The sequence below is a fragment of the Solanum verrucosum genome, unplaced genomic scaffold (genome assembly GCF_900185275.1).
Source record: "Solanum verrucosum unplaced genomic scaffold, falcon-dt-bn FXZP01000291.1, whole genome shotgun sequence".
NCBI classification, from domain to species: domain Eukaryota; kingdom Viridiplantae; phylum Streptophyta; class Magnoliopsida; order Solanales; family Solanaceae; genus Solanum; species Solanum verrucosum.
This window is the reverse complement of record NW_026020080.1, coordinates 183,483-209,762: the sequence shown is the minus strand read 5'-3', so window position 1 is coordinate 209,762 and position 26,280 is coordinate 183,483. Positions and strand designations below refer to the sequence as shown.

At 34.2% G+C, this 26,280-nt stretch overlaps 1 protein-coding gene across 2 annotated transcripts; it reads right to left on the bottom strand.

The window, feature by feature from the left end:
- Positions 1-12,223: 12,223 nt before the first annotated feature.
- LOC125824244 (putative ALA-interacting subunit 2) lies at positions 12,224-26,213 on the bottom strand. Of its 2 annotated transcripts, XM_049503590.1 has the most exons (9): positions 26,005-26,213; positions 25,467-25,611; positions 23,729-23,790; positions 23,561-23,635; positions 23,346-23,462; positions 18,245-18,315; positions 17,580-17,877; positions 16,599-16,888; positions 12,224-12,540 (listed from the first exon to the last, which is right to left on the bottom strand). In XM_049503590.1, exons 2-9 carry the CDS (start codon positions 25,555-25,557, stop codon positions 12,489-12,491), a joined length of 1,056 nt encoding a protein of 351 aa, XP_049359547.1. In that variant the 5' UTR covers positions 25,558-25,611; positions 26,005-26,213; the 3' UTR covers positions 12,224-12,488. The 2 variants fall into 2 exon arrangements, with proteins under 2 accessions (XP_049359547.1, XP_049359548.1); XM_049503591.1 differs by lacking the exons at positions 12,224-12,540; positions 26,005-26,213 and adding an exon at positions 13,472-13,563 and having other exon boundaries at positions 25,467-25,626.
- Between the last annotated feature and the right edge of the window lie 67 nt (positions 26,214-26,280).

The following is a 26,280-nucleotide window of genomic DNA, read 5'->3' as shown; positions in this document are numbered from 1 at the left end:
AGAGTAGTATCTTCAAGTTCCTAAGTCTTGAGTATTGAGTTCCTAACCCTTTTGAGATTATATACCTAATCATGATACTATCACATGTTACTTATGAAGTCCTTGAGTTGAGTTGTTCATGCCCATAATTCCGCATGAATCCCCCGAGTTGAACATTCTTGAGATGAGTAGTATCATTGACTTTTTGAGTTTTGGAGTTGTTGAGTTCGAAGTATTGAATTCAATGCATGGTTATTGAAAACTTTGAATTGAGTCGTTCACGTCCATATTCGGCATAAACCTATTTTAAAAAGTCTTTTTACAAATTGTTTTAAAACTTGTTTTAAAAACTTGAGCACTGAGTTGAGGAAGAGTAGAGCTGAGTTCATTTTCTTTAAAATGATATATGGGAACTAAGTATTCCCAAGAATAAATGTTTTTACATTTAAGATGAGAGGAAACTGAGATTTCCAAAAGAGTTTTGAGCAGTTTGAGTACCATCTCTTTTAAGAGAAAGATTTTTGAGTAATAATCTCAAACCACAAAAAGAAGAAATGTTTTCTTTGAAACATAATGAGCTAAGTATATTTCAGGAGTAGTATTGAGCACCAATATGGGGGAGAGTTCATACAACTCACAACCCTCATAAACCATGTAGCCAATGTGGGTAGAAAGGGTCATACTTTTTAGATGATTTCTTAATGCTTTTAGCATAGACTAGTGATCCACTTAGTAGTAGGTTCTATACCCATGCAAAGTATAGGACGGCTCTGGAAGCGTGGGTTTGACATTGTATCATCATATAACTCATAGTGATGGTTGTCGGTTAGAGAAACTCCCATAGAGATATTTTTGTATTCTTATATACACAGAGTTTACTTTGTATTTTCATATACAAGCAAAGTTTATCTTGTATCCTTGCATACAAACTGAGTTACTATTGTATTTTTCAATACATTGAGTTGCTTTCTACTGTTTTAAAAGTTTTCCATAAATTGCATCTGTATTGTTGCTTTATATTAAGTTGAGTATCTTGTTATTGAGTTGAGCCTTATTTCACTGAGTTGAATATTTTATTATTGAGTTGAGCCCTATTTTCTCTGAGTTGAGTTGAATTATGTTTCTTTGAGTTGAGTTGAGAAGAGGTAAGTATGTTTATTTTCCACCAGTTCAAGCTTATGTTTATGCTTTAGAATTTCCCTTACATGCTCATATATTCCATGTACTTAGCCATTTGGTTTGCATCGTTTCATGATGCACATACAAATATTCAGGATCATCAGCAGGCGTTTCGTTGAGGTCATGGGATGTTCCAGTCAACTTTGGTGAGCCTTCTTATATTTCGAAGAACTTCACCTTTATCTTACAGTTAGTAGTTTTGAGATGTTGTGGGTCTTGTTCCGATATCCTTCTATAATAGTAGAGGCTTCATAGATAGACAAAGTTGAGTAGTTTTCAGTATGTATCTTCTTTGAGTTGTTTTTACAAACTCTGAGTTACTATTGAGTATTGTTCAGATTATTTTAAAGTTGAGTTTATTGAACTTAATTCAGTTTTTAAGCTTTTGTATGTTTAAGTTAGTCTTCTGCTTGTAGTCGGCGAGGATGGAGGTTCACTTGGGGGTCGACAATGGTTCTCGAGTGTCGGCCACGTCCAGGGTGTAAACTCGGGTCGTGAAAAACTTGGTATCAGAGCACAGAGTTCAGGTGTCTTAGGGTGTCTATGAAGACGTGTCGGCACAATCTTGTTTATGGTTGTGAGGGCTCCACTTCTATAAATTAGGGACTACAGACATTTAAGAAAAGTTTACCTTCTTTCATACTCTTAATCGTTCAATAGAGCTAAGTCATAGAGATTATTCATACTCGTGCATTTCTCAAATTCATTCGACTACCCCTCATACTAGAGGTGGTTGAACAGAAAAGCCAGTCCTTTATCGATGAGTTATTCTTAACAAGAGTCTTGAGGAAGTCATGAGACTCCAGAACGGTTTGAGAGAAGCCCATGAGTGAGTTAAGTGTTGAGTTTCAGAGGAATGCACCCATAATTATATGAATCGTGGGTTTGAGCTAAAAATGAGTTGTACTCTTTTACTTAAGCTTTGTTATAACTAAGATCCTTATGAGGAAGTATGATTAGAGCTTGGGTAGTATTTTTGCCTGAAAAGGTAACATAAGTTACGAGATCATGAGCAGTAGTAGTGAAAGTACCCAAAACTAGAGGAAAGTATGCAGAGGTTCAATTATCTAAGGAAAGGAGATAGTGATGAGGCAAATTATGTTATTGCAATCGTGTACCCGGTCAATTATAAGTGATGAGTTCCTTTAAGAGTAGAAAAAAGAATAATAAGGTTGTAGAGAGTTCTTGATAGAAGAAAGAGGAATAGTTACTAGTTAATATAAGTTAGAGTATATTGTTAACCAGAATAGAGTTGAGGTCGATGTATCATCGTGTTAGAGGATACTAAATATAGGTGTGGAATCAGATAGCATAGTACTAATGAAGTTATAGACCCAAGCTAGGCTTATAAATTTTGAAAGGAGAACCCCATGGTATTTAGAGGATGATAGAACTATTTGAGAGATAATGCGCAGTAAGTAGTACTTAAGTTGTGAAGTGGAATGTGATGGTAATTTGTGAGTATGTAGACAGAGATATAAGGATTGATACTTGTCATAAGGTCCTAGTGAACGAGTGTTTCTAAAATTGTGCATAGTAGTGGCGAGTTAGTATAGTAGGTGAGCAATCATATTGATATTCGAGTTTAGTAATAAACAATAAGCTTGAATTTGAGATGAGTGTCATGACCAAAAGAATGGCAACATGAGAGTGATGATGTTAGTCTTGGGATTTGATCTAGAAGACTTAACATAGAGCAGGTGAGAAATTGAATGTTAGCTGCAATAAATATGAGTGGTACAAGTGAGAGACCCTAACATTTAGATAAGGGCAATGAAGTGTGGCTAAGTCACAAGAGTAACAAGAGCATTAAGAGGTGTATTGAGATAGTATGTAATCATAAGAGGTTAAGAGAAACACGTTAGAGAGAGGTCTTAGTACCTGCTTATGGAGAGTTCGGTAGGTATGAGATAAACTTCTCCTGATTGTTAGAGTAAAAGAGGATGTAGACCAGTTTATATATGATGGAATAGGTCCATAGCTTTCAAGTGTTAGCTTTAGACCTAAGGGGGAGATGACAAGATGAGAAATCAAGTCAAGTGTTTGAGAATAAAATAGTAATGAGTTCCAAAGAGTTTGGGGGATATCTTTTTAGAGGTCCATTTAGTAATGTAGTGATGTTAAAAAGAGAAGGTTAATGATCTTATCGTGATAGTGATGGTGTGTTTAATTCATCTAAAGTTATAAATGTGAAGGAAAAGGAGGATGAGGTTTTGCTATGAGAAATAACTAAATTAAAGCCCTTAGTTGGTTCTGAAGAGTAATGCGGGCAATTCTAGTTGGAATGACAGAAATAATAAGAGTAGACCCATTCCATAACCAGTTCAGCTGTCATTCGAGGACAAATGATCCCAAGGGGGATATATAGTAACACCCCAGAATTTTTTTGAAGTAATACTCGAACCATCCTTCATTGTGAGTAGGATTTTACTGAGGAATTTAAAATTTCTTGAGTGTTAAGGTCACTAGATGTTGCACCTTGAGCTCCAAAAAGAACTAAAGAGAATTCATTAAAGTCATTCGTAAGTTCCTTAAGTTTAGGGCCAACTTCAAACGACCATACCTTTCAGTAAAAGATGAGTTAGGTGGCCTATAAGATATCAAATGAAAGGTCTTTGAATTATCTTTTCAAATCCACCGAGTTTGCTAAGCTTTGAGCTCGGATGAGTGAGATATGCCCTTTTGAAGTCAGGTTGTCTAGTTAAGGAAAGTTACCCAAAAATAGTGAGGGGTATTTTGGTTTTTTCCTTACCCAAGCAGATTTAATTCATTTTTAGTAAGGTTTTAGGGGTCTGAACTGGTTTAGTTCAGTTTTATAATCCTAATCTACGCTTAGGGTTTTAGTAGAGAGTTCAAGAAGAGAAAAGAGAAAAGAGGAGAAAAGAGGAGAAAAGAGGAGAAAAGAGGAAAGGATCAAACCGTTCGTCGAGATTCTTGAGTTTGTTGCGGATTTTTGCCATGGATTTGATCCCTAAGAGGTATGTGAGTTTCTCATAGTGTTGGGTTCATTCACCCTCATGCCATTCATGTTATTTTCAGCGAAGTTTCGTTCTTGAAGTTGAAGAATTTGAGTTCTTGATTTGTTTCTTGAAAGTATTGTTTCCATTCTTGAGTTAGAATGTGTTTGATGAATTCTTGAGATAAAAGTTAGTGAATTGAGGGTGGCTTGGAGTAGATTATTGTGTACATAAGTTGAGTGTTCGAATCTAAGTGTTTGGGAAAGAAACCATTCGATTCTAGGCAAATTGGGATTAGAAAACGAGTAAGAAAAAACTGAGCTCAAAATAAGGTACCAGGTCCGTGACTTTGTTCAGAGTGAAAATTCCCTCTCTGCGTTGCGGAGAGAACGCAGACTCCACTGTTTCAAAAATTATTTCGAGACCAAATATTATAATTAATCTCCGCGTCGTAGACTTGCTCCCATACAATGTTTCATTTGACCATTTCTTATGATTAAATATATAAAACTCATTTAATCATCACGATATCCTTCATATCACAAATCAGAACCCTTGAATCCATAATTCAAATTCAAGGTAGAGTTAAGAGTCAAGTCTTGAGAGTTCTTTCGAGTATTTTGAGAAAGTCCCTTTGAGTCTTTTTGAGGAGTCTTTTACAATTTCTAATAACTTGTTTCAAGACTCGAGTAAGTGAATATGTTAATAAGGAGAATGTATTCATGAGTCTACATTATCATCACGAGATTCTTTATATCATTAATCATAACTCATGAATCCATAATATAAATTCAAGAGAGTTATGAGTAGAGTTCAAGAAAGTCTTTGAGTTCAATTGTGAATCCTTTGAGATCAACTATCGATTTGAGCTATGTTTTGAGGAAGTAAGGTTGAGAATGAGAAGATTCATATACATGAGTTCCATATTGTTATGTAGACCCTTGAGTCGAGTTGTTCATGCCCATAAATTCCGCATGAACCCCATAAGTTGAGTATCCTCTAGAGGAGTAGTATCTTCAAGTTCTAAGTCTTGAATATTGAGTTTCTAACCCTTTTGAGATTATATACCTAATCATGGGACTATTACATGTTACCCATGAAGTCCTTGAGTTGAGTTGTTCATGCCCATAATTTCGTATGAACCCCCCCCCCCCCCTTTTCGAGCATTTTTTATATGAGTAGTATCATTGAGTCCTTGAATTTTGGAGTTGTTGAGTTTGAAGTATTGAATTCTATGCTTGGTTATTGAAAACCTTGAATTGAGTCGTTCACGTCCATATTCGGCATGAACCCTATTTTAAGAAGTCTTTTAACAAATTGTTTTAAAACTTATTTTATTGAGTTGAGCCTTATTTCACTGAGGTGAATATCCTATCATTGAGTTGAGCCCTATTTTCTCTAAGTTGAGTTGAACTATGTTTCTTTTATTTGAGTTGAGTGAGTTGAGAAGAGGTAAGTATGTTTCTTTTCCACCAGTTCAAGCTTATGTTTATGCTTTAAAATTCCCCTTATATGCTCGTACATTTCATATACTGAGCCATTTGGCCTACATCGTTTAATGATGCAGATACAAGTATTCAGGATCATCAACAGGTGTTTCGTTGAGGTCATGGGATGTTCCAGTCAGCTTTGGTGAGCCTTCTTATATTCTGGAGGACTTCACGTTTTATCTTACAGTTAGTAGTTTTGAGATGTCGTGGGTGTTGTCTCGATATACTTCTGTAATAGTAGAGGCTTCATAGATAGACAAAGTTGAGTAGTTTTCAGTATGTATATTCTTTGAGTTGTTTTTACAAACTCTGAGTTAACTATTGAGTATTGTTCAGATTATTTTAAAGTTAAGTTAATTGAACTTAATTCAGTTTTTAAGCTTTTGTATGCTTAAGTTAGTCTTCTGATTGTAGTCAGCTAGGATGAGGGTTCGCTTGGGGACCATCAATGGTTCTTGAGTGTCGGCAACGTCCAGGGTGTAGACTTGTGACGTGACAATTAGGGCCCATTGGAGGAAGCTTAGATGATTATGGGTGTAGTATTCACTGCACGTGAATTTGGATTGGAAAAGAGGCAACGTGGGTGATATAAATTGATGGGTTAAGTGGTTGTAGTAAGGAATTGATGGTAAGTGATGATTAGGGTCTTTTTGGTTGAAGTAACAGAAGAGACAAAAATGCATATGTATTTTGGAGGTTTTCAGATTTGGTTTTAGTTAATGGTTTGTAAATGGTTAATTTCCTTATTATTATTATCACGTTATAAATTAGGTTATGATATATTGAGATGGGTAATTAAATATTCAGTGTATTATATTACATGAAGTCTATTACATTTATGATATTTGGAGCAATTAAGACCTAACCCAAGGCTTCAATTTGAGAAATATGAAAGTTGACATATTAATTGGCGCCAAAATTAGGAACTTAATTATAGATTTGAGTAAGTTTTTGGGTCTAGGCTAGAAATATAGTAATATGGGTGTTGTTAGTTTCAAAATCTTATTGTTATTATTATGTGAATAGATTGCATTTGTTTGGAAGTTCACCGAAATGAGAATACTCAAGTCCCAGAGTAATTGTTCGAGGCAAATGGATTTCTAAATTCTTTTTAAGTGTATAGAATCGTGTATTTCCTTGTGGTATGTGTTGGGAAGTAATGAGACTTGGTGATGGGTGACTTGTCCATATTGAATAATTCTAACGATGAAAAAAAGGGTAACAAAAGGCGATGTGATTAATTATTGATGTGTGATGCGTTAAGAATGGTTTGAAAGGCTTATTGATTCATTGTTGATGTGGTATCACTATTGTGTTGTTGTGAATTGTGCATTGTTATGAAAATGGCCATCTCCCCATTATTTGTGTGACCATGTCATTTGCATTGGTTCTGAGATATGGTTGTCATAACAAGTTTTATGTGAATTGAGGAAGAATAAAAAATAAATAGGATGTACCATTTCGAGGGACGTGTTGCGCACTGCGATAAATATTATATTTCGAGGGACGTGTCGCACACTGCGATGGATTTTATTATCGAGGGATGTGTCGCACGTCGTGGTGGATTTTATTATCGAGGGTCGTGTCACACGTCGCAACTGATGCATGGACAGATATGTCCCCCATGGGTCTCAGGCTGAGAGACAACGGGTGTGTATCATTAGGTCAGACATGCATCACTATATACTTGACATTGCATTACATTGTCTTGCACATCTTTTTCATTGGTGAACTTGATCTTGTGTGTGCTGATCTTGCGAGTGCCTTCTGTGGAACTTGTGATTAATGAATATTGAGCTTGTTGTTGAGAATATGTAATTGTTAGATTGTTGTTGTTGAGTTGTGGGCTATGTAAATTGTGAACTGTTAGATTGGACTGGTTTTTATGCAGGTTGTAGTTGTAGAGGTTTGGTTGGGATATAAGGAGTATCCATATTCTATTCCCTTAGCTTGTGTTTAGAAGTTTACTTGCTGAGTACCGTATGGTTTGGTACTTAGCCCTTGCTCCAACATTTTTGTAGGTTACGAGTCCGGATCTTCGTGATACTTTCTATTCTCTTCTTTCCCGAGGCTTCCTGTAGAGATTTGTGAGGTAGTTTTTTGTCATCTCAGCTGACCTTCTTACTCCTATTTATGATCTTGTTCTATTCTAAAAACAATGTCATTTGAGACTTGTATATTTCTTTCGAATCAATTGTAATACTTTAGAGGGTTGTACATGTGACTACCCGGTTTTGGAGTTTTATTTTGAGTTGATTATGACTTCCGCATTATTAAATGGTGTTAGACCCTTTTTCTTGTTTTACTTCCGCATTCACCGTATTAGTTGGGTTTTAGGCTCTTGGTGGGATAAGACGAGTGTCATCACGTCTATTTTTGGATCGTGACAAAATAAAGCTAAAAAGGTATCAAGAAAACATACAAAAAAATAAAGGAGAAAGTAATACAATACAAACATCATTTTTACAACTTCCATTATCAAAAAAATAAGAATTCAATAAATCAATTCATCAATTCATAATTTCGTTATCGATATTCATTTCACAAGCCGATCTCTGTGGAAGAGTCTTCTTCTTCAAGATTAAAACATGAAAATAGTATTACATGAAATATATACATATATATATATATATATATATTTCTACTTCAAACATAAAATAATAGAATGATCTTGGAAGGAGACTTGTGAAACAAAAAAATATGAATTTATATAAATAAAATGAAGGAATACCTTGAGGTGTTTTAAATTTTAAATTAAATATTTAGGATTTTTGAACATGAAAAGTATGGTATGGGTTATGAATATTATTAAGAGTAAAAATGGAATAAATGAGTTGTGAATTTAAGACCTATAATAAAGGAAATAAAGGAGGAATAAAATAGTGTTTAATGTCTATAGTTATATAAAAACTATTTCATGAAAAAGAATATCAACCTCTGTTGTTTAAATAAATATCAAGAGATAGTTTTAGATTTTCTAATAAATTATACATAGAAAAAATTAAGAAAAATGTCAAAAATTTGAATAAAAAGATGAATGGAATTGTAATTTTTTAAATAATCATACTAATTTATTGTGTATAAGTTATTATATTAATTATTATATTTATTAATGAAGAGTTGAGAAGTCACTCCAAATTCCAATCATGTATTTTGCTTTCTTAATTACATTCAATTATTCTACTTTAATTAAGAAAACAGGGGAGATTAAAGAAAAATGTCAATAAAGATAAATGGTGCCGCAAAGGCATATCCAGAATTTTGACAAGATGGGTGCACAGTTACGAAAAAATACAGTCTTAAATATAAATTTGATCGGTTTGACTTTTAGGTTCTTAATATGAACCATTAAATTTTAAAAGTTATAGGTCCAAAATATATAATCCTACTAGTTTTAAATTTTAATATACACATTTGATTTAATTATATAAAAAAATTACAGTACTAATTTTTTAGGGATTTTCAATGTAACACACTTAAATATTTTGAAAGCTTAAAGGAAAAAAACCAAAAGAAAAATTAATTGAAATGCCAGAAGTGTAACAGATAACCATTTGGAGAGGTGTCACCAAAAAAAAACAAGATAGATATAAGATTTAAATATCTATCCTCACTTAGAGAGGTGCACCCAATCATCATGGTATTATTATATGATATTTTGAACGTGGGTTCACACATCTTTATTTAAATATATTTTAAAAAATATAACATTACTATATATGATCTAGAGAGGGGAACATAGGTTCACGTGAACTCATGACACCCCCTCTAGATACACCCCTAAATGGTGGCCTTAGAGAGGTCTCATATCATCTTGTCTACATTTGACTTTATATTATCTATGGAAAAGGACCTAAAATATCCTCAAACTATTGGAAATGATACAAACTATCCTTCATCCACCTATTGGCTTCCAAATATCCCTTTCATCCACATATTGGTTCCCAAATACCCTTTCATCCACCTTTGGATTCAATATAGACCGCTTATATAGCGAATTATCATTTAAATATTTTTTTTCAAATACGTGACTATCATCTATATATTGGTTACAATTTAATTACTTAAATTAATTTACAAACTCCCCCAATTACCAAATATACCCAACTCAAATTGACTATATCCGACTCAAGTTAACTATACCCAACCCAAATTAACTACACCCACCCCAAATTACATTTACCCCACCGATTAAAACAAAACAGTGAAACATCCTTCATTCCCAACATTTCACTTCCTCTTCCAACCTTCTTCCCCAATATATTCGCTTACAATCTCGAAAAACACTAATCAATTTAGGTAGTGTTTTTTGAGATTGTAAGTGAATACATTGGGGAAGAAGGTTGAAAGAGGAAGTAAAATGTTTGGAATGAAGAGTGTATTTGTTTTAATCGGTGGGGTAAATGTAATTTGGGGGGGGGTGGGGTGTAATTAATTAATTTGGATTGGATATAATTAATAATGGGTGAGTTTGTAAATTAATTTAAGTAATTAAATTGTATCCAATAGATGGTCACTACATATTTAAAAAAATTATTTAAATGATAATATGTTATAAAAGTAGTCAATATTGGACTCAAAGATAAATGACAAGGGTATTTGGGAGCCAATAGGTGGATGGAGGGTAATTTTGTACCGTTTCCAATAGTTCAAGGATATTTTAGGCTCTTCCGTATTATATATATATATTCATTTTAATTTTTTTATTCTAAAAATATATTTTTCCTTTTAATATATCAAGTAATTAATTATTATCCAAATTATATTTTAAGACCTAAGATTATATATCAATTAATATGACTATTATAGTAAAATGTCTATATTAATTATTATTTTTAAATGAACGGATAAAATATAAAGTGGACAAATAAATACAAACGAACAGAGTAATAAAAAGTTGAGGTGTAAAGAAGCTTAGCATCAGTAACCTAGATTTTAGCATAATTGTTAGGGGGAACAAGAATACTAATGACTAATGAGGCACTCAACCAAAAAAAGTCCAAACAACATTTGACCATGGTTTTATGGTGTGGATTTATTTTTATGGGTCAGTATTCAAAATAATACAGAGACCATTAATTCATCAATAAAACGAGTAGTATCTATTTTCTCGGTTTATCGCTAATAAGAAATAATTCCCAACCCTACATTTACATACTCAATCAACCTACTATATAATATAAATGAGCATCAAATCTCAAATTCTTGACAATAAAATCAAGCAAAAGCAGAAACTTTTTTTTTTTTTTGCCTACAAGTTTTCGGTTCCACCAAAAAAAAAGGAAAAAAAATACTGCATGGCAAGGGGATATATTCATAATGTTATAGAAATTGCACCAGCACGATTTATTTGTCCTCGAAGGCTTTCAAATGCTCCAAAACTAGAGACAATTGCAGAAGAAGAATATAAAAGTGGTCAACTTCTTATTGACAAGAAAGTTTTATATGTTGTTTTACTTTCTGTTATTGCTTACACATTCATCAACACATACACTATGGTCTAATTATAGGAGAAACATTAATTTTGAAACTCAATTTTAATTATCAATCATCATTACATAAGGAGATCCATTTTTGTTCTAAATGCATTGTGTATGTCAATATATTTCATTTTATGTTAAAAGTATAAAGTTATAATGTACTAAACTATTTCATTCTCATAACTATTTTCTTTTTGGAGGTATATGTAACATTCCTTAATGAATTAGAAAGGAAATAGTACTAATTATTGGACACTAAATATTCAAAATAGACCTCTTTAACACCAACAATAGACTCTTCATAAATGGACTAATACAAAACAATATATGCTACATAACTTATCACCATAAAGTTAACTGACTAACAAATCAAGTCAATTGGCCAATTGTAGGAATTGTTTACACTTGTATAATCTACTTTTTTTCCTCTGAAAAAATTCTGATGACTTTCGTTTATGTACGGGGACTAGGTACTGTTCTGGAAATCCATCTGCACAGATAACATACATTCTATGGTGTTATCAAATAACGAAGGACTTAGGTATGCAAACATTATAAGATTCCACCATGAAACTACTTTCAGAAACCATTCAATAACATAAAACATAACATCAGGGGTGCTTGGTACGAACGAAAAGGTTTTCCATGAAAAAAAGAATCCTTGGAAAATGAGTGATTTCTTATTTATTTTCTAGTGTTTGGTGAGTAATTAGCAAAAAATATTGTCCCAGGATCATCTAGGAAAACCATATGGCAGGTAGGTTTAGGATGGGGGTGGCGAGGGTGGTAGAGAAGTTGGGTTGGAGGGTGATGAAGAGACAATTAGCACGGAATGGCACTTATAGAACTTGCTTTTCCTACTCTCACCAAAGAGGTCATTTATCTATTATTTTTTGAAGAATTTGTTTTCCTAGAAAGAGTATTTTCCGGAACATTTCACCAACCAAAAAACTCCGATATCTTTGGATTCACTACCATAAGAAGGATTTAGTCATTCAAGCAAACATCAAACCTTCAAAGATTGCAGAAACTCATAATCACGTACCATTTGATTTTATCAACCTATACTTCACTGACCATCTAGCATGTGAATAGCAAAAGAAGATAATTATCTGATTAATCTTGCAAATACATACACTAAATAGCTAGTTAGCTAACTTTTACACGCTTAGCCAACAGTAGCTAGGGATTTTGCTAAAGCATTTCAAAGATACACATAGGTATTAGCATGCCAGAACAAGTAACTGAAATGATATACCAATTGTTTGGGTTTATGATTCCAACACCCAACCATAGAATTTATGAACAAAATGCAACCACTTAGAAGATATTCTGTTGTTCTCATTAATAAACTTCACTTACTTCATGAAGCCAAATTTGTAATTTAGCAATAGTCATGCCTTCTAGTTTGACATGCCTTTCCAGTTCCAAGATAAATTTGTATCCCCATAAGACCTGCATAAAAGGGAGCTTAAAATCAAAGTCCTGACATGCTGAAAAGGCTGAACAACAATGACTTCAATGGGATTTATAACCTTGAAGAATAAACAGCCATCACAAGGTTAACAAATGAGCAAATGTTACATCAAAATATACTAATCATTTGAGGTGAGGCAGATTTAAAACCATCTTGATGATATGGAACGAAAAAAACTAAAAACTAGCAATATGTCAAGTTGTCAGCAACTCTTACTTATCCAGAGGGAACTAAACACAACAGTTAAGAAACCCTATCAACAAGTCACCCACTCTAATAGAAAGAAATTCCTTTCCTAGTCTCCCTTCAGCCAATACTTATTATCCTTGCAATTTTCTATCTTCCACTGCTAAAACCACCTGCAAACTTGTGTCAGTTTGCAGGGCTGAGCCACTCAGCAAGCAATATTCTTTTGTTGAGCTGGGACTATTAAATTGGCAGCCCCTCTCCAGCACAGTGTAATTGTTTGGTTCTTCACGGGTGACCAATAATTACATCAATGGAAAGTTTTGTTTGTTGTTACAGGAGACATATTTTAATGAGCTTCAAGTTTACTAATCGTATCAGCCTAATCAATAGTTGGTACTGAAAATCCTATAGAAGTATTCAGGTAACAAAACAAAGCTACCACAGAATTCAGATTGGGTCTGGTCTTGTTCTCTGCCAGACCAAGTTTATCACTCCAATATTATTTATACACGTGCAAATTCAATTGGCAACCGCATATGGTTTTTGCACAAGTAGAAATTTCTACCAGTCAAAAGTTTTGGCAAAAAATGAAAGCATAGAACAACCCCTCCTCCCCCCTCCCCCCACACACACACACAAAAAAAAAAAAGGTAAACCATCATGCAGCACATGAAAATTGCTTAAACCATACTATTATGGATCCCTACAGCAGAACTCCAGCTTTTAAGTTGGTGGAGTACAGAAAGCTTCAAAATTATAATTATTAATCAGGCGTGCCGAGCAAAAGTCAAGGCCTTAGAAAGGCTACCAATCTGCATGAAGATTTGAAGAACTCATAATGAGGGTTGTTGAACCATATAATCTGCTATGGAAATTTAAACTGTCATAAACATCTTTTAACCCTCTAAAGATGAACATCCATCTGCTTCAGTGGAGGATCAACAGTTCACCGGAAGATGAGTTTTGGACAAAACATATCAGAAAGTATACCCACTTAAAACTTCAGCTCTGGTTCTAGATTTTCAATCATCAACGTGTTGGTTCTGAACACTGGTCATAATATTGCAACCCACTGCAAATACTCACCCCCCACCCCCACCTAAAATATACAATTATGATTCAAAGTTTTGGGTGAAACCGCGATGCATCAGCCATAAGTATTTTTTTTTTCATTTTATGAATTCCAACAGTTAGGTAGAAAGTTGGATAATATGTCATCTTGCATTTCTGATATTATTGGCATAAGGGTAGCCGAGTAAGTTACCTATAACTTTATATGAACATATTATAATATGCAGAATAGAATCCTAAAAAAGGATTCATCTTGAAGATTATTATACTTGATTTTAGCTCCAAGCTCCTTTCCAAAAGGTCGGTGATGTTACAACTGGTTGTTGTTGAACTTAATCTCTCTTTGGACTTATAGTAACTTAATAGTCACTATTCTGAAATGATGTGTATGATTGATTTTTATTTATTGCAATTGATATCGCAAGCACATTTTAAGTAAACATTAGGTTTGCTACTAGTTGAAAGCTAACTTAAAACATTAAATTCAAAGAGAACAATACAATACAAGTCTTTCCCTCTCAATCACTTTACATCCTTAAAACCTTTACTGAACCCTTTTCAGTTAGTTAATTAATGATATGCTCAACTACCAGAAAGGTACGCCGGTCGCATTTTGTGTGACACACTTTCCTTTTAAGTCTATTCAAAAAAAATTTGAATACCTATCTCTTTTTCGGAAATTATTTATAGTATCTCCATTTTACCCTTAGGGGTCGTTTGGTACAAAGATATAACACATGGATTAGTAATGCAAGGATTATTATTGCATGCATTAGTAATGCATGATTTATTTTCTTATCAAGTGTTTGGATCATTGTTTGGATCATAATCTTGTGTTTGGATTAGAACTCTACAAAAAGCTTCTTTTCAATTATACCCTTAAATACTATGGGATTTTCTATTTTATGTAATTGGGTCAAGGTAGATAACCCCGGACAATATTATTTTTTTGTGGCCTTCTAACTAGCTAGGAGAAAAACAATTTTGTTGTCATGTTTGCTATTTTCTCACTTGAATTATTTGAGGGTAAATAATTGTCATCTTAATAAATTGATCACTTACAAAACATCAATTTTCAATTTTAAAAAGATAGACGATCTACTTTTAAAACCAAAAAGACGGTAAACGATAGTAAAATCGAATAAACATCTATGTTTACACATAAAATTGCAAGTTGTAGTTTTAATAAGTATGTAATTTTATAAATTGCTCAAAATACAAATAATTAGAAAATCACATATATATCAACAAATAATACATTCAGTTAAGATCACAAACGTCATGTGGTGATATATTTGCCTTTTCAATTATCAATTATTAAGCAACTCACATTTCAAATATTGTATTGATTTGTATTGGATTTATTTAGCAACAAACAACCCTCTCTAACTAATAAAATTTGTAAGCTAATTTATTTAAATAAATGTACTAGTATAAATATAAAACATGAAATCAAGAAAATAACAAAATAATTAAAAGGATTTGAGTGGAATTTTGTCTTTACATGGATAAATCCTATGTATTACTAATACCACCAAATGGAAGGTATTAGTTATACATCCTATAATACCATAGGCCCAAAATTACTACCAAACATAGTATTAATTAATACCATACATAATACATGGACTATTTCTCCTAATAATCCCTACCAAATGACCCCTTAGTGACATGACTTGGTGAGATTCACTTGATATAAAATTTATTCTTTTGTAAGGATAGAGAAATGAAAATGCATGTGGAAATCTCACCACCACTCCTTAAAGGATAATTTTGATATTTTGCATATATTGGCTAACATGTTAAAAGATTTCTTTAATTTTTCTTACTTCGGCCACAATAAAACACGTAAACATAAAATGGAACAGAGGTGTGGTCAATTATTTTCTCCTGGGTTGATCAGGGACCAACTACGAAATGTTACTGCAATTCTTCAACTAGTCTATGATTCATACGGGAAGAAAGCGGAGAATTAGTAACTGTTTGTGATGCTAATAGAACCTTGTCCGCAAAAACATGGTGGAATTTATAACACAACTAAGTTCTTCAGTTTTTCGTATCTTTCTGTAAGTTTGGGGTGGACAGTCATATCTATCTAGTAGAAAAAGGCTGGAAGGCACTAGGAACTATACTAAGAAGCACCTGCTATGAGAAGCCAAAATGTCCACCTGGTCGGACTGTTGGGTCAATAGGATTTTGTGTTTTTGCATGAGTAGATACTTGGGTATCAACATGCCTGCTTCAACATGTCAACAGAGGGTATTTTCGTCATTTTAATTATTGACCCTAACTTTATTTTCTTCACGTGTTGTCCAACCACCGCATCAATGTACGTGGCTTTCATGCCGCTTCATCTATTTGCTATGATCCTTCAAACTTTCTTCATCTTCCTGTGTTTTTCTTTAGTTTCTCAAAATGTTGCTGGACTTTCAAGGTACTCCTAATGTTTAATTTTTTGCTTTGCTCTTCGTATTTTCTTCTTATCAGTTCTTATTTGCAAACAGACAAATATAACCAAAAAAGTTGGTTTAACTAGTACAACTGGCATCCTGTTTTGCATTATGATAGATCTATCATAATGCAAAACAGCATTCTCTGAAGTTTTGTCTGCTTAAATGGTCTAGAGGAAAAGACAGGATATATTTATATTGCCTGCAGGGAAGGGGCAGGAAGGGTGCCTTCACTGTACAGCATGAAGCATATATGAGTAAAGAACAGAATTTTGGCACATGTAAAACGGTGTCATGAAGAACTAATTTGTATATTGAAGGTTTACCTTGGATTTTTCACATGAAGTAACAAGAAGACAAAAGCGAGGAAGATAAATGAGGAACCGACAGCGACATAGGACATCCCAAGGAAGTTATTCCTGCCTCCCAGCCAGCTGGTTGTTGAAAGAACAAGTTTCTTCCTTCCACCAAAACTGTACGTGTTGTAGTTGTTAACAAGATTCACCATAATTAAGTCACCTTCCTCTAAGTCCACTTCAATTCTTCCATATAACTTACGAAAGGTAGGGAGAGCAGCAGTACGCATCCATACAATGAGATCCTCCTGATCACTTAGCTGATTGATTCCATCAATCCCATTCCAATTGAAGATAAGATCCATGAAAAAGAACACATTAGACAAGAGAATCAATTAGAAGTCAAATCCGTATAGTTGAAAGAGAAGACAAGAAACACAATGTTGAGGTCAAAATTTATGCTTAAATCATCGGATTGAATCTGTAACCAAATTAAGTGCTAAAATTCCAATCCTTAAGAAAGGATTAAAATCAACAAAAGTGATATAAAGACTCGGGTCATGACTGCAACATCACAAGGGCCACATCTAAGAACGAAACCTAGCAAGAACTTTCAAATTCAGTGTTATTATTTTTGTAATATAAATCAAGACACTGCATCAGACAAAACAGAGATGTGAAAACTTTAAAAAAAAGACTCACAACATGCGGACGGGAATCCAGTATAGAGGCATAAGAGCTTTCAATGATCAATATTTGTCCTTAGTAGTGACTCATGTACACGTTCATCCAGGAAAATATTCAAATGTATTAAGAACGATACCTATTTTCCATTGGTCATTTCTTGCCCATCTTCTTTAGTCTTGGGATTCAAGAAGAGATATTGACTCTAAAATGAAATATTGCTCCTAAATTAATATGCCTTGATTTAACAATTTTGTAAGCACTTCCATATGTTTCATTTAACAGAAAAGAATAACCAGAATTGCTGCATCTGTTCTAAGGCCTTACAGGGATGTTAGGGTCCAATGTTGCACCACCAATTAGAGACCCGCTCTGGAAATTGGATGGATAAACGTCTTTCCCATATTTGTGTTCACGATCACTCCTCCAAGCAATATTTTTCCTGTTGACTTTTATAGCATCTGCCCCGTTGAAGAAGGAATACGTGTCATTAAACAAGCTCCATGCAATCAAACCACAAGGAACAATTGGGAGACCATTGTTTTCGCCTTCGGGATTGCAAGAACTTGTATCATTGTACTGTAATCCATGTAAAAGCTGTTTATCACTTCTGCTTTTGACGTACCTGGATTACAAGGCCAAGCTAAGTCAGAAAAGAACAATTAACAGAGATAGATGACAAAATTGACTTCACATGGAGGAAAAAGTGATGACAAATGCAGACAACACTCCAGAAGGAAAAGAGGAATAAATAAAATAGAGAAGAAACAAATGGTACAACTAGTATATAATGTGACAAGAATATGATATAACTGAGAAAAGCATCTATATTACATACATATAAAAATAAAAATAAAAGAGAGAGGAACTTATAAATCTTGATAATCAACTAATTTTAATGCCAGTAGTACCAATCTTCCATGAATTTGTATTACCAGCAAAAATTGGTACTTGAAAAAGAAAAATGAAACAAAGGAGTAAAGAACCTTCACCTTCTGTGGTTCTGGTAATAGTTATCGAGTTGATAGTAGATGTAAATTGGAGCTTTCATATTTTGGGGCACCTGCACAGAGACAATTTCCAAACACAAAACAAATCAATGAAGAGGATAAAGAAAAATTCCAAACTAGAATCTCCAATCATTTAAATTTTTATCACAAATTAAAAAAAAAAGCAAAAGGTTGGTCGTGTTTGCAAAGTAAAGATGGAATGATGTGGTATGCTGTTGGATGAACAATGCGCATTATGGATTGAATGGCACAATGCCAAACATGTTATACCTCAATAACTTTATACCTCGTTAATGCTAGGGTGTTTCTTGACCTTACAAAGGAAAGGTTGCAACAAATGAGAGATGATGGATGGGAATCGTTCATGGATGAAGTCGACTTCATTTGGTGCTAAATATGATATTTTGGTATATTCCTGGAAAGTCAAAGTGTAGACCTTCTAGCGTTACTTATTCACATCCCCTACGTGTTAAGCTTTTCTATGCTGTAAATTGTAATTGATTTGCAACTTTAGGAGCTTAACAAATCGCTTTGATGTCGTGAGTTATAGCTTGTTTGTTAGTATGGCTAGCTTGAATTCGGCTAATTCATTTGCTAATTTTGATATGGAAAGAATAATGACTTTGGCCAAGTATTATCCGGATGAGTATGGAAAATTGAAACTTTGAGATCTCAGTTACCAACTTGACATTTTCATAATGTGCATGCGATGTGGTGACCCTAGGTTCTCTAATTTAAAAGGAATTAGTGATTTGGCAAAAGCGTTGGCTGAGGGAAATCTTGTGGAGACTTATTTACTTGTGAAGTTGACTCTGATTTTACCTGTCGCGACTACAACCATAGAAAGAGCATTCTCATCCATGAAGTACATCGAAGATGAATTACGTAGTACTATTAGTGATGCACTTTTAGATTTTTGTTTAGTTTGTTACTTTGAGAAGGAAGTATTTGCAATTGTAAGCAATGGTGCTATTTTTCACCACTTTCAAAATATGTAAATGTGTCGAGTTCAAGTATGAGTGGATGTTGTACTTTGGTTATATTAGTATCAACTTAATGATATTCGATTATACATAAGTTTGTACTTTGCTACCATTATTATTCATTTTTTTTAAGACTTATACGCCGAACTTTGTCGTTAGTAATTGGCGTACAAAAGATAGTGGTGCCCCCGTTGTGCTCAAATCCCGGGGTCCATCTCTGATAAGATAGGTTGTCGTGACTTTACCAAAGCAAGAACTGTCTCCTTAGATTTTAATAGGTAACTGGAGTTCCATTTACTCATTTATTTAAAATTAACATAATACCTATGAAGCAAGTATGCACTGACATGTGAATGTATGATAATATAAAACGTATATATCACTTGTAAAAATCACTTCTAATTCAGCATTTCTTATGGAAATGTAAGCTTACATTGAAGATCTAGAACAACTGGATCAGATCACCACCACAGTGTAGTTTTAGGTCAAATACAATTTGCCAGCAGTTTTCTGGATATTTTATTACTGAAACTATTTTGTACTATTTGACACCAGTGGTTCCTTTTTTCATTGAATGAAATTGTAAGAGTTTGGGTTATACATGTACATTAGAGGAAAAGGACTACCAACTTTTCCTTATTCCACAAAGAACTTCCATAAATTATACAGTTTCTTCTTTTATTTTCTTGTGGTATGAAAAGCTCTTTCAAAAGGAAAAGAGAGAGAGACCCTTCGGGGTGGCCCAGTGGTTTGGGCTTGGGACTTCCATGTTGGAGGTCTCAAGTTTGAAACCCCTTGCCAGCGAAAGCAAGGGGTTTGCCTTCTGGGTCGAGCTCGTCGCACCGGGCTTACCTAGTGCGGGTTACCTCTCCTATGTGGTTTGCGAGCTATTGCATAGGAGCGGGGGTTTTACCCTGTACGCACCCAAAGGGTAGCGGCTGCGGGTTTCCCTTGTCATAAAAAAAAAAAAAAAAAGGAAAGAGAGAGAGACATTTTTTAAATATGTACTTTATCATCATGCATCAGCTAAGAATGCTGTTATTGATGCCTTTTCAGAATCAACTTTGGTGTTTATCTATCATAGAACCTGATTGCTTAGACAATAATATGCTATTTTTTAATAAATGACAATGTAATGTATTTGGCTATTGTAGTTCCATATTTCTCTACTTTCTAATCCACAATAGTTTGCACTACACACCTTCATAAAATATGGCCTCAACCCTTCCGTAAGAAAACCTCTGATATTACCTTCCGTGATTCTTATTTTAATTTTTAAGTATACATGTATGTGTGTGTATAAAACATATATATGTAAGTATACTTATGTGTATATATGGGATTTTGCTAACCAACTACTTGGTCGAGGTAGGTTAGCATTGTATCCATTTCTTGATTTCCAAATGCCATTACCAATACACTACCACACTGACAGGAGGGCCTTTACTTTTTCTCCACCCAAACATTAAACCCAATCCTCCTTTTCCCTCTTCTCTTTCCACATTTCCCTCTTCAATGGCGACTCCACCAACAACAACATAATATCGGGAAATAGATTGAATACAAAGAACAATTATTAAAACCATCTTGGATGATGGGAATAGCTTTTCATCGTCTTTTCCTGCTTTTTTCCCTATTTGTTTTCTAATTGCATTTGACCTTGGTCAAATTGTTGTTTGAAGAGGTATTGTTATTGGATATTATGCATTCGAATCAGATATGGAAACTGAATTGGGGGTTTCTAGTAACATTTTGACATTTCAAAGAAGCGGAGGAGGCACAAAAGCTTGCTGAGAGTGGAAGTGAATATGAGATTGAAGTTGGAAATGTCAGATAATGGTTACCTCTTCTTGATTATGGATCTTGGTTTTATTTTCTTAGAGTAGCCAAAGCTATCTCTGTTTCTTAAGCTTTCACCATGAATGATGACAAGAAGGAAAAAGAAAAAGAGTGGTGAAAGGGACTTGGGTTTTACTTTTGTGGAAGAACAAAAGAACCCCATCATTATTCTTATTTAATGTGTTATTAGAGGCGAAAATAAAAAAATGGGTGCAGTGCTAACCTACTAGGCTACTACAACCATATAGTAGGTTAGCAAGACTCACATATATGACTGTCAAATGGGTGAGTTGGACTGAATTTAGGTGAGTTGGACAGAATTTGGGTGTGTCAAAACAGGTTGAGTTAATAAATGGGTGTGTTAATGACTCGTACAAAGGTTGCTTGGGCTGAGATGGGCGGGATATAGATGAGCTAAATAATGGGTCATAGCCCAACCAGCCCACTCCTTACCAAGTTTTAGCTTCTTTGTTTGTTTTCTTATAATTTGTTTAATTATCAAACAAAACTCATGTAAAAAATTCTTTTCAAAGTCTTTTTAAAAATATATTTTGACAGTTTCATGGGTCCATTTTGGCTATACATATTTAGCCCAAGAAGCCAAACCAACTATTAGAGGGCCTGAATAAGGCTGGTCAAAACGGACTGAGTTAATAATGGACAGGTCATTATCCTACTCAAACTTGAGTGGGCTGTGATCATGTTTTCATGGGCTACTTTTGTCACCCTACACACACACGCACACACACACACACACATATATATATAGAGAGAGAGAGAGTGCTTTGCTAACCTACTACATGAAGATAGTAGATTGTACCCACTTTTAATTCACTAAAATACCCTGCCACCTGATTAAAATAAGAACTTTCAGGGGCATTTTGGTCCTTTTACCTAAATTCCCTTATTTCTATTTCTCAGTCCTTCCCATCTTTGATTCTCAATTAAACCTCACACTGAAACTTCTTCCACTGCTATATAATATTTCCTCCATTACTTATCCATTTTAACTTCACAATCCAATACACAAAGAACAAACAAATTAAAAAATGAAAAAGCCAGACGTTAATTTTGTGGAATTGGGTTTAGAGCGGGTATCCTTTGGACGTGGGTTTACTGTTAAGCTTCTCATAAAGGAAGAGGAGTTAAAGATGATTTTTGAGTTGGATTTGCCAAGAAATGCATACCCTTGAGTTGAAAGAGTATTGATTTAAATATCTAGGGAAAAAAACAATTTAAGAACTCCATCTACAGTTCATCAAGAAGGAAACTACAATCAGGGAAATGTGTTGAATCTGTAATGAAAAAGTTTGCAGTAAAGCGAAGCAAAATTTGGATATTCCTGAGAAAGAGATGAGTGGAAAATGGGGAGGAAGGAAAATTGGATGGATAGAAAGACTAAAATGCCCCTGACAGCTCTTATTTTAATGAGGTGGCAGGGATATTTTAGTGAATCAAAAAGTGGGTACAATGTTAACCTACCTTCATGCAGTAGGTTAGCAAAACCCATATATGTATACATATCTTCTTTGAAGAGAATCTACGGGTATTCCAGTGTTCAGGGAAGCGTGAAGCGGAAAAAAGCGATAAGGCCCCGCTTCACGCTTTAAGCGATGAAGCGCTCACATACTCATTCTAGTCTGTGAAGCGTAGAAGGCTCGCATCGCTTCATCGCTTTAAGTGATGAAGCGCTCGCTTTCCTGAACACTGGGGTATTCTGTACAGAATTCTCAACACTAAGTTTGAATGGGAGTTATATAAGATTGTATCAAAAATATTATGCCTTTAAGATTAAAAAATTCATATCGAAATTGATTTCTGATGCATAGTAGATTTCATTAGAAGCAGCAGATTACTAATGTTGTCTCAATAGCAAACGAAAAACTGTGTGCTATGTTAAAAAAAGCGAAACAGGGGCTAATACATAAACTGGACGTGGAGAAGGTCTTATAACCAGAGAACTGAAGATTTTTGTATCACCGGGGAAATGGTATATACTCAACATATGAGCCAAAAAATGAGTTTTTCCATAGTGAAAAGTGTTCTGGTTTGTTTTTAAAAAATAATAATTAGTAAATGGTGTCCATCAATGAACTTCAATGAGCAGTCAAAGTATACATCATCATCACTGGATGTACAGAAGAAAGCTTAGATGTAGTGTCATAAAAATCTGACATGGTAATATCTTATGAAGCGAGGAGAATTAATATGTAAAAGAGGCATGCTTGGATGAGAGCTCATAACTCGTAATGAAATATCACCTTTAAGTAACGTGTACAATTCTTGGAAACTGAGGTATCTTTGATGTAAGCAACTTTTTGACTCTTGAAATTATCTGGCACACAATCTATATCATATCTGTCAACAATCTCAATAACCTGCAAATGCTTTTCTGATCAGCCATTTATGCCAAACTTATTGATCAGGAATGGAGGAAACAGATTATGCATTAATCAACAGAGGAGCAAAAGCTTACACTTTCAGAAGCATAAAGACAGAGAAGTCCAATTGGAATAAAAATGACGCCTATCAAGAAAAACATCGAAATGACCTGTTAAGAAAATGTAGTCAGAGAAGTACAACACCCTGTCGATTTAGAAAAGAAATGGGAATTTCAGAGAAAGACTTGTTCTCATTTAATTACCCATGCTGGTGTAAGGACAGGTTTACATGCTGGGAGATTTTGTTGTTTAAACTGATATACAGCTGCAAACGTGAGAATTAAACATGTCAATATTTAGCCTCTACTTCTGTATTTTATAGGTTATGAAGCAAATAGAACTGCATTGCACTCAGCTTGAGAGATAAATGATAATACCGAGAGAAATGAAGAAGTTCAATGGAAAACTGAACTAATCAACTAGATGAGTACCAATTAATATAGAACAAAAGCTTAACTGAAAAAATCATAACTTGATATTTTGATTGAAGATGCATCACTTGTCGCAATGTCACAATCACAATCAATTATATATTTTATAGAGAGATGGCATAATGAGCTCCTCAAATTCACATATTCTCCTCCTTATATGCTTATTTAAAGAAACAAACATACCCAGACTCTAGCGACAATGGCAAGACCTTAAGTAAGTGAAGTACAACTGGAACCTATGTTAGAAGGCTTTTACACTGTTGAGAAAGCTTATTTCCTGTAACTTGATCCAAAATCAGAATTTATAACCAACAGATAGACACCAAACTCTTACTTTGTATGGAAGAGGACACTACATCTCCCTTCATGGAAAGTCACTCTCACATGCTCCTATTTCACTGACCAAAAAAATTACTTTTGTTTATTTACCATTACTGTAGAAATCAAGCAAGTCCTCTGGTAAGACAATGACATTCCATTTTCTTCACCTAACTACTTGTTAAATGTGTCCATACAAGTGTAATTACTTGATTACAAGTTTTTCCTAAGGTGTCTACAAGAGTTGGATAAAGTCCCATAAAAGGTCTTGATAAATACAAGAAGGATGGCATCAGATCACATCCCTAATTCAGATTGATCATACTCTCACAAGTCCTTGCCAGCTCATCTAAGGCTTAACCAAAGAAACCACAATCTCCATCAACGACTAGCACTACCATCGACTCCCCATCACCACATACCAGAAATAACTAATAACTATCCCAAACCACAACCCTACATAATGCTGACGCAACTCAAGAGTTGACATCTATCAACACCACCCAAAATATCACCAGCATAACATCAGCAACACCCACAAAAGAGACATTTCAAGTATTGTGAAAACACAAGAAGTAATTTTCTCTGGTTTAACAATTGGCAGCAGCAATTCCAATTTTCTGATTATTTAGTTCAAATATACTCGTTAAAGAACCTGGCACGTTGAGAGAGAAAATTCTACCCATAAGAGCTTTTTGTTCTCCTTTGTTTTATTGGTTTTAATTTATGATACTCATGACGGAAAGTTGTTCTGATCTATAATATCTTCAAGTTCATACTTAATGTGCACTCTCCACCAATCATAATGAATAAATTTGAGGACTTCCACAGTTTTTCCATTGCTGCGATCTATCACTATTGCTTTTTGCATGTCTTTTGAAAATTAAAGTAGCTGCAAATCTCTTGATTTGTGGCATATCATATTATCTGTTGTATTAGTAGATAAAATCTCTTTCCCATTATGGATTGCAATAGTTTGGCCATCATTGTGGTATGACGGTAGATGCCCGGCACCACATTATTATTAATTATTTCTGCTCTTTGCTTCCATGTCTACCTTTCCTCAAATAGCTTGATTAGTAATTTGACCTATGCTATTCCAACTCACTTAAAACCAAACTCTTCACAGAATTTAACTATCACGGAAAACCTCTCATAGGAATAACAAAATTGATTTGTAGTTTGAACTTACCATCATCCAAATGTCGTTGAACTGGACGTGACTGAGATTCTACAGATTGTGCACCATTTCCTGACAAAGTACTTGATCCCTCCACATCCATTCAATCAAATAATGATAGCAAAGCCCTGTAGAATCTCTACTCAAGAATCTGCAGCTGGAGCAAAAAAATCTACACGTAGTAAATTTTGCATACAAATTTCCACCAATCTAATCTCGAAGACCCATTTGTCTGCTGAGAGAAATCCATAAAGGGTTTGAACTGAAATGAGAAAATTTTGCAAAATCCAAACAAAAATTAATTACACTATAGAGTGAAAAAAAACTGAATTCGTGGAACCCATCTGTATTCTGTTCTATCTAAACTGTGATCCAATCATTCAAGCTGGAACTTCTTAATTTTCACCAAAAAAACAGAAGAAAAGAATCTATCAACTATATTATATTTTGAGCTACAAAATTAAGATTCCAGTTGAATTAAGGTGGCTCTAAAACATAGTAGAAAGAATTAAACATTGAATATTCAAAGAAGATGAGTCAAAATTCTTACCTGTGAATTAGGTTGGGAAAATTGAAGTAGGTAGCAAGTACAATGGTAGATAAATACGATTTCGAATTTATACGGCAAAAAATAGGAGAATGGATGATTGTATATATGAGGGAATGTGAGCTATTGCTTTTGACAGAAGAAAACCACTGTATAGGGTAATACGCATATATACGTTTCGACCAAAGACTTGTCTGCAAGTCTCCCATGAAACCTTCCTTTTTCCTCCGACTATATATTGTTTCTAATAAAATAAAAGGGGTTAAATAAGTCTTTTGT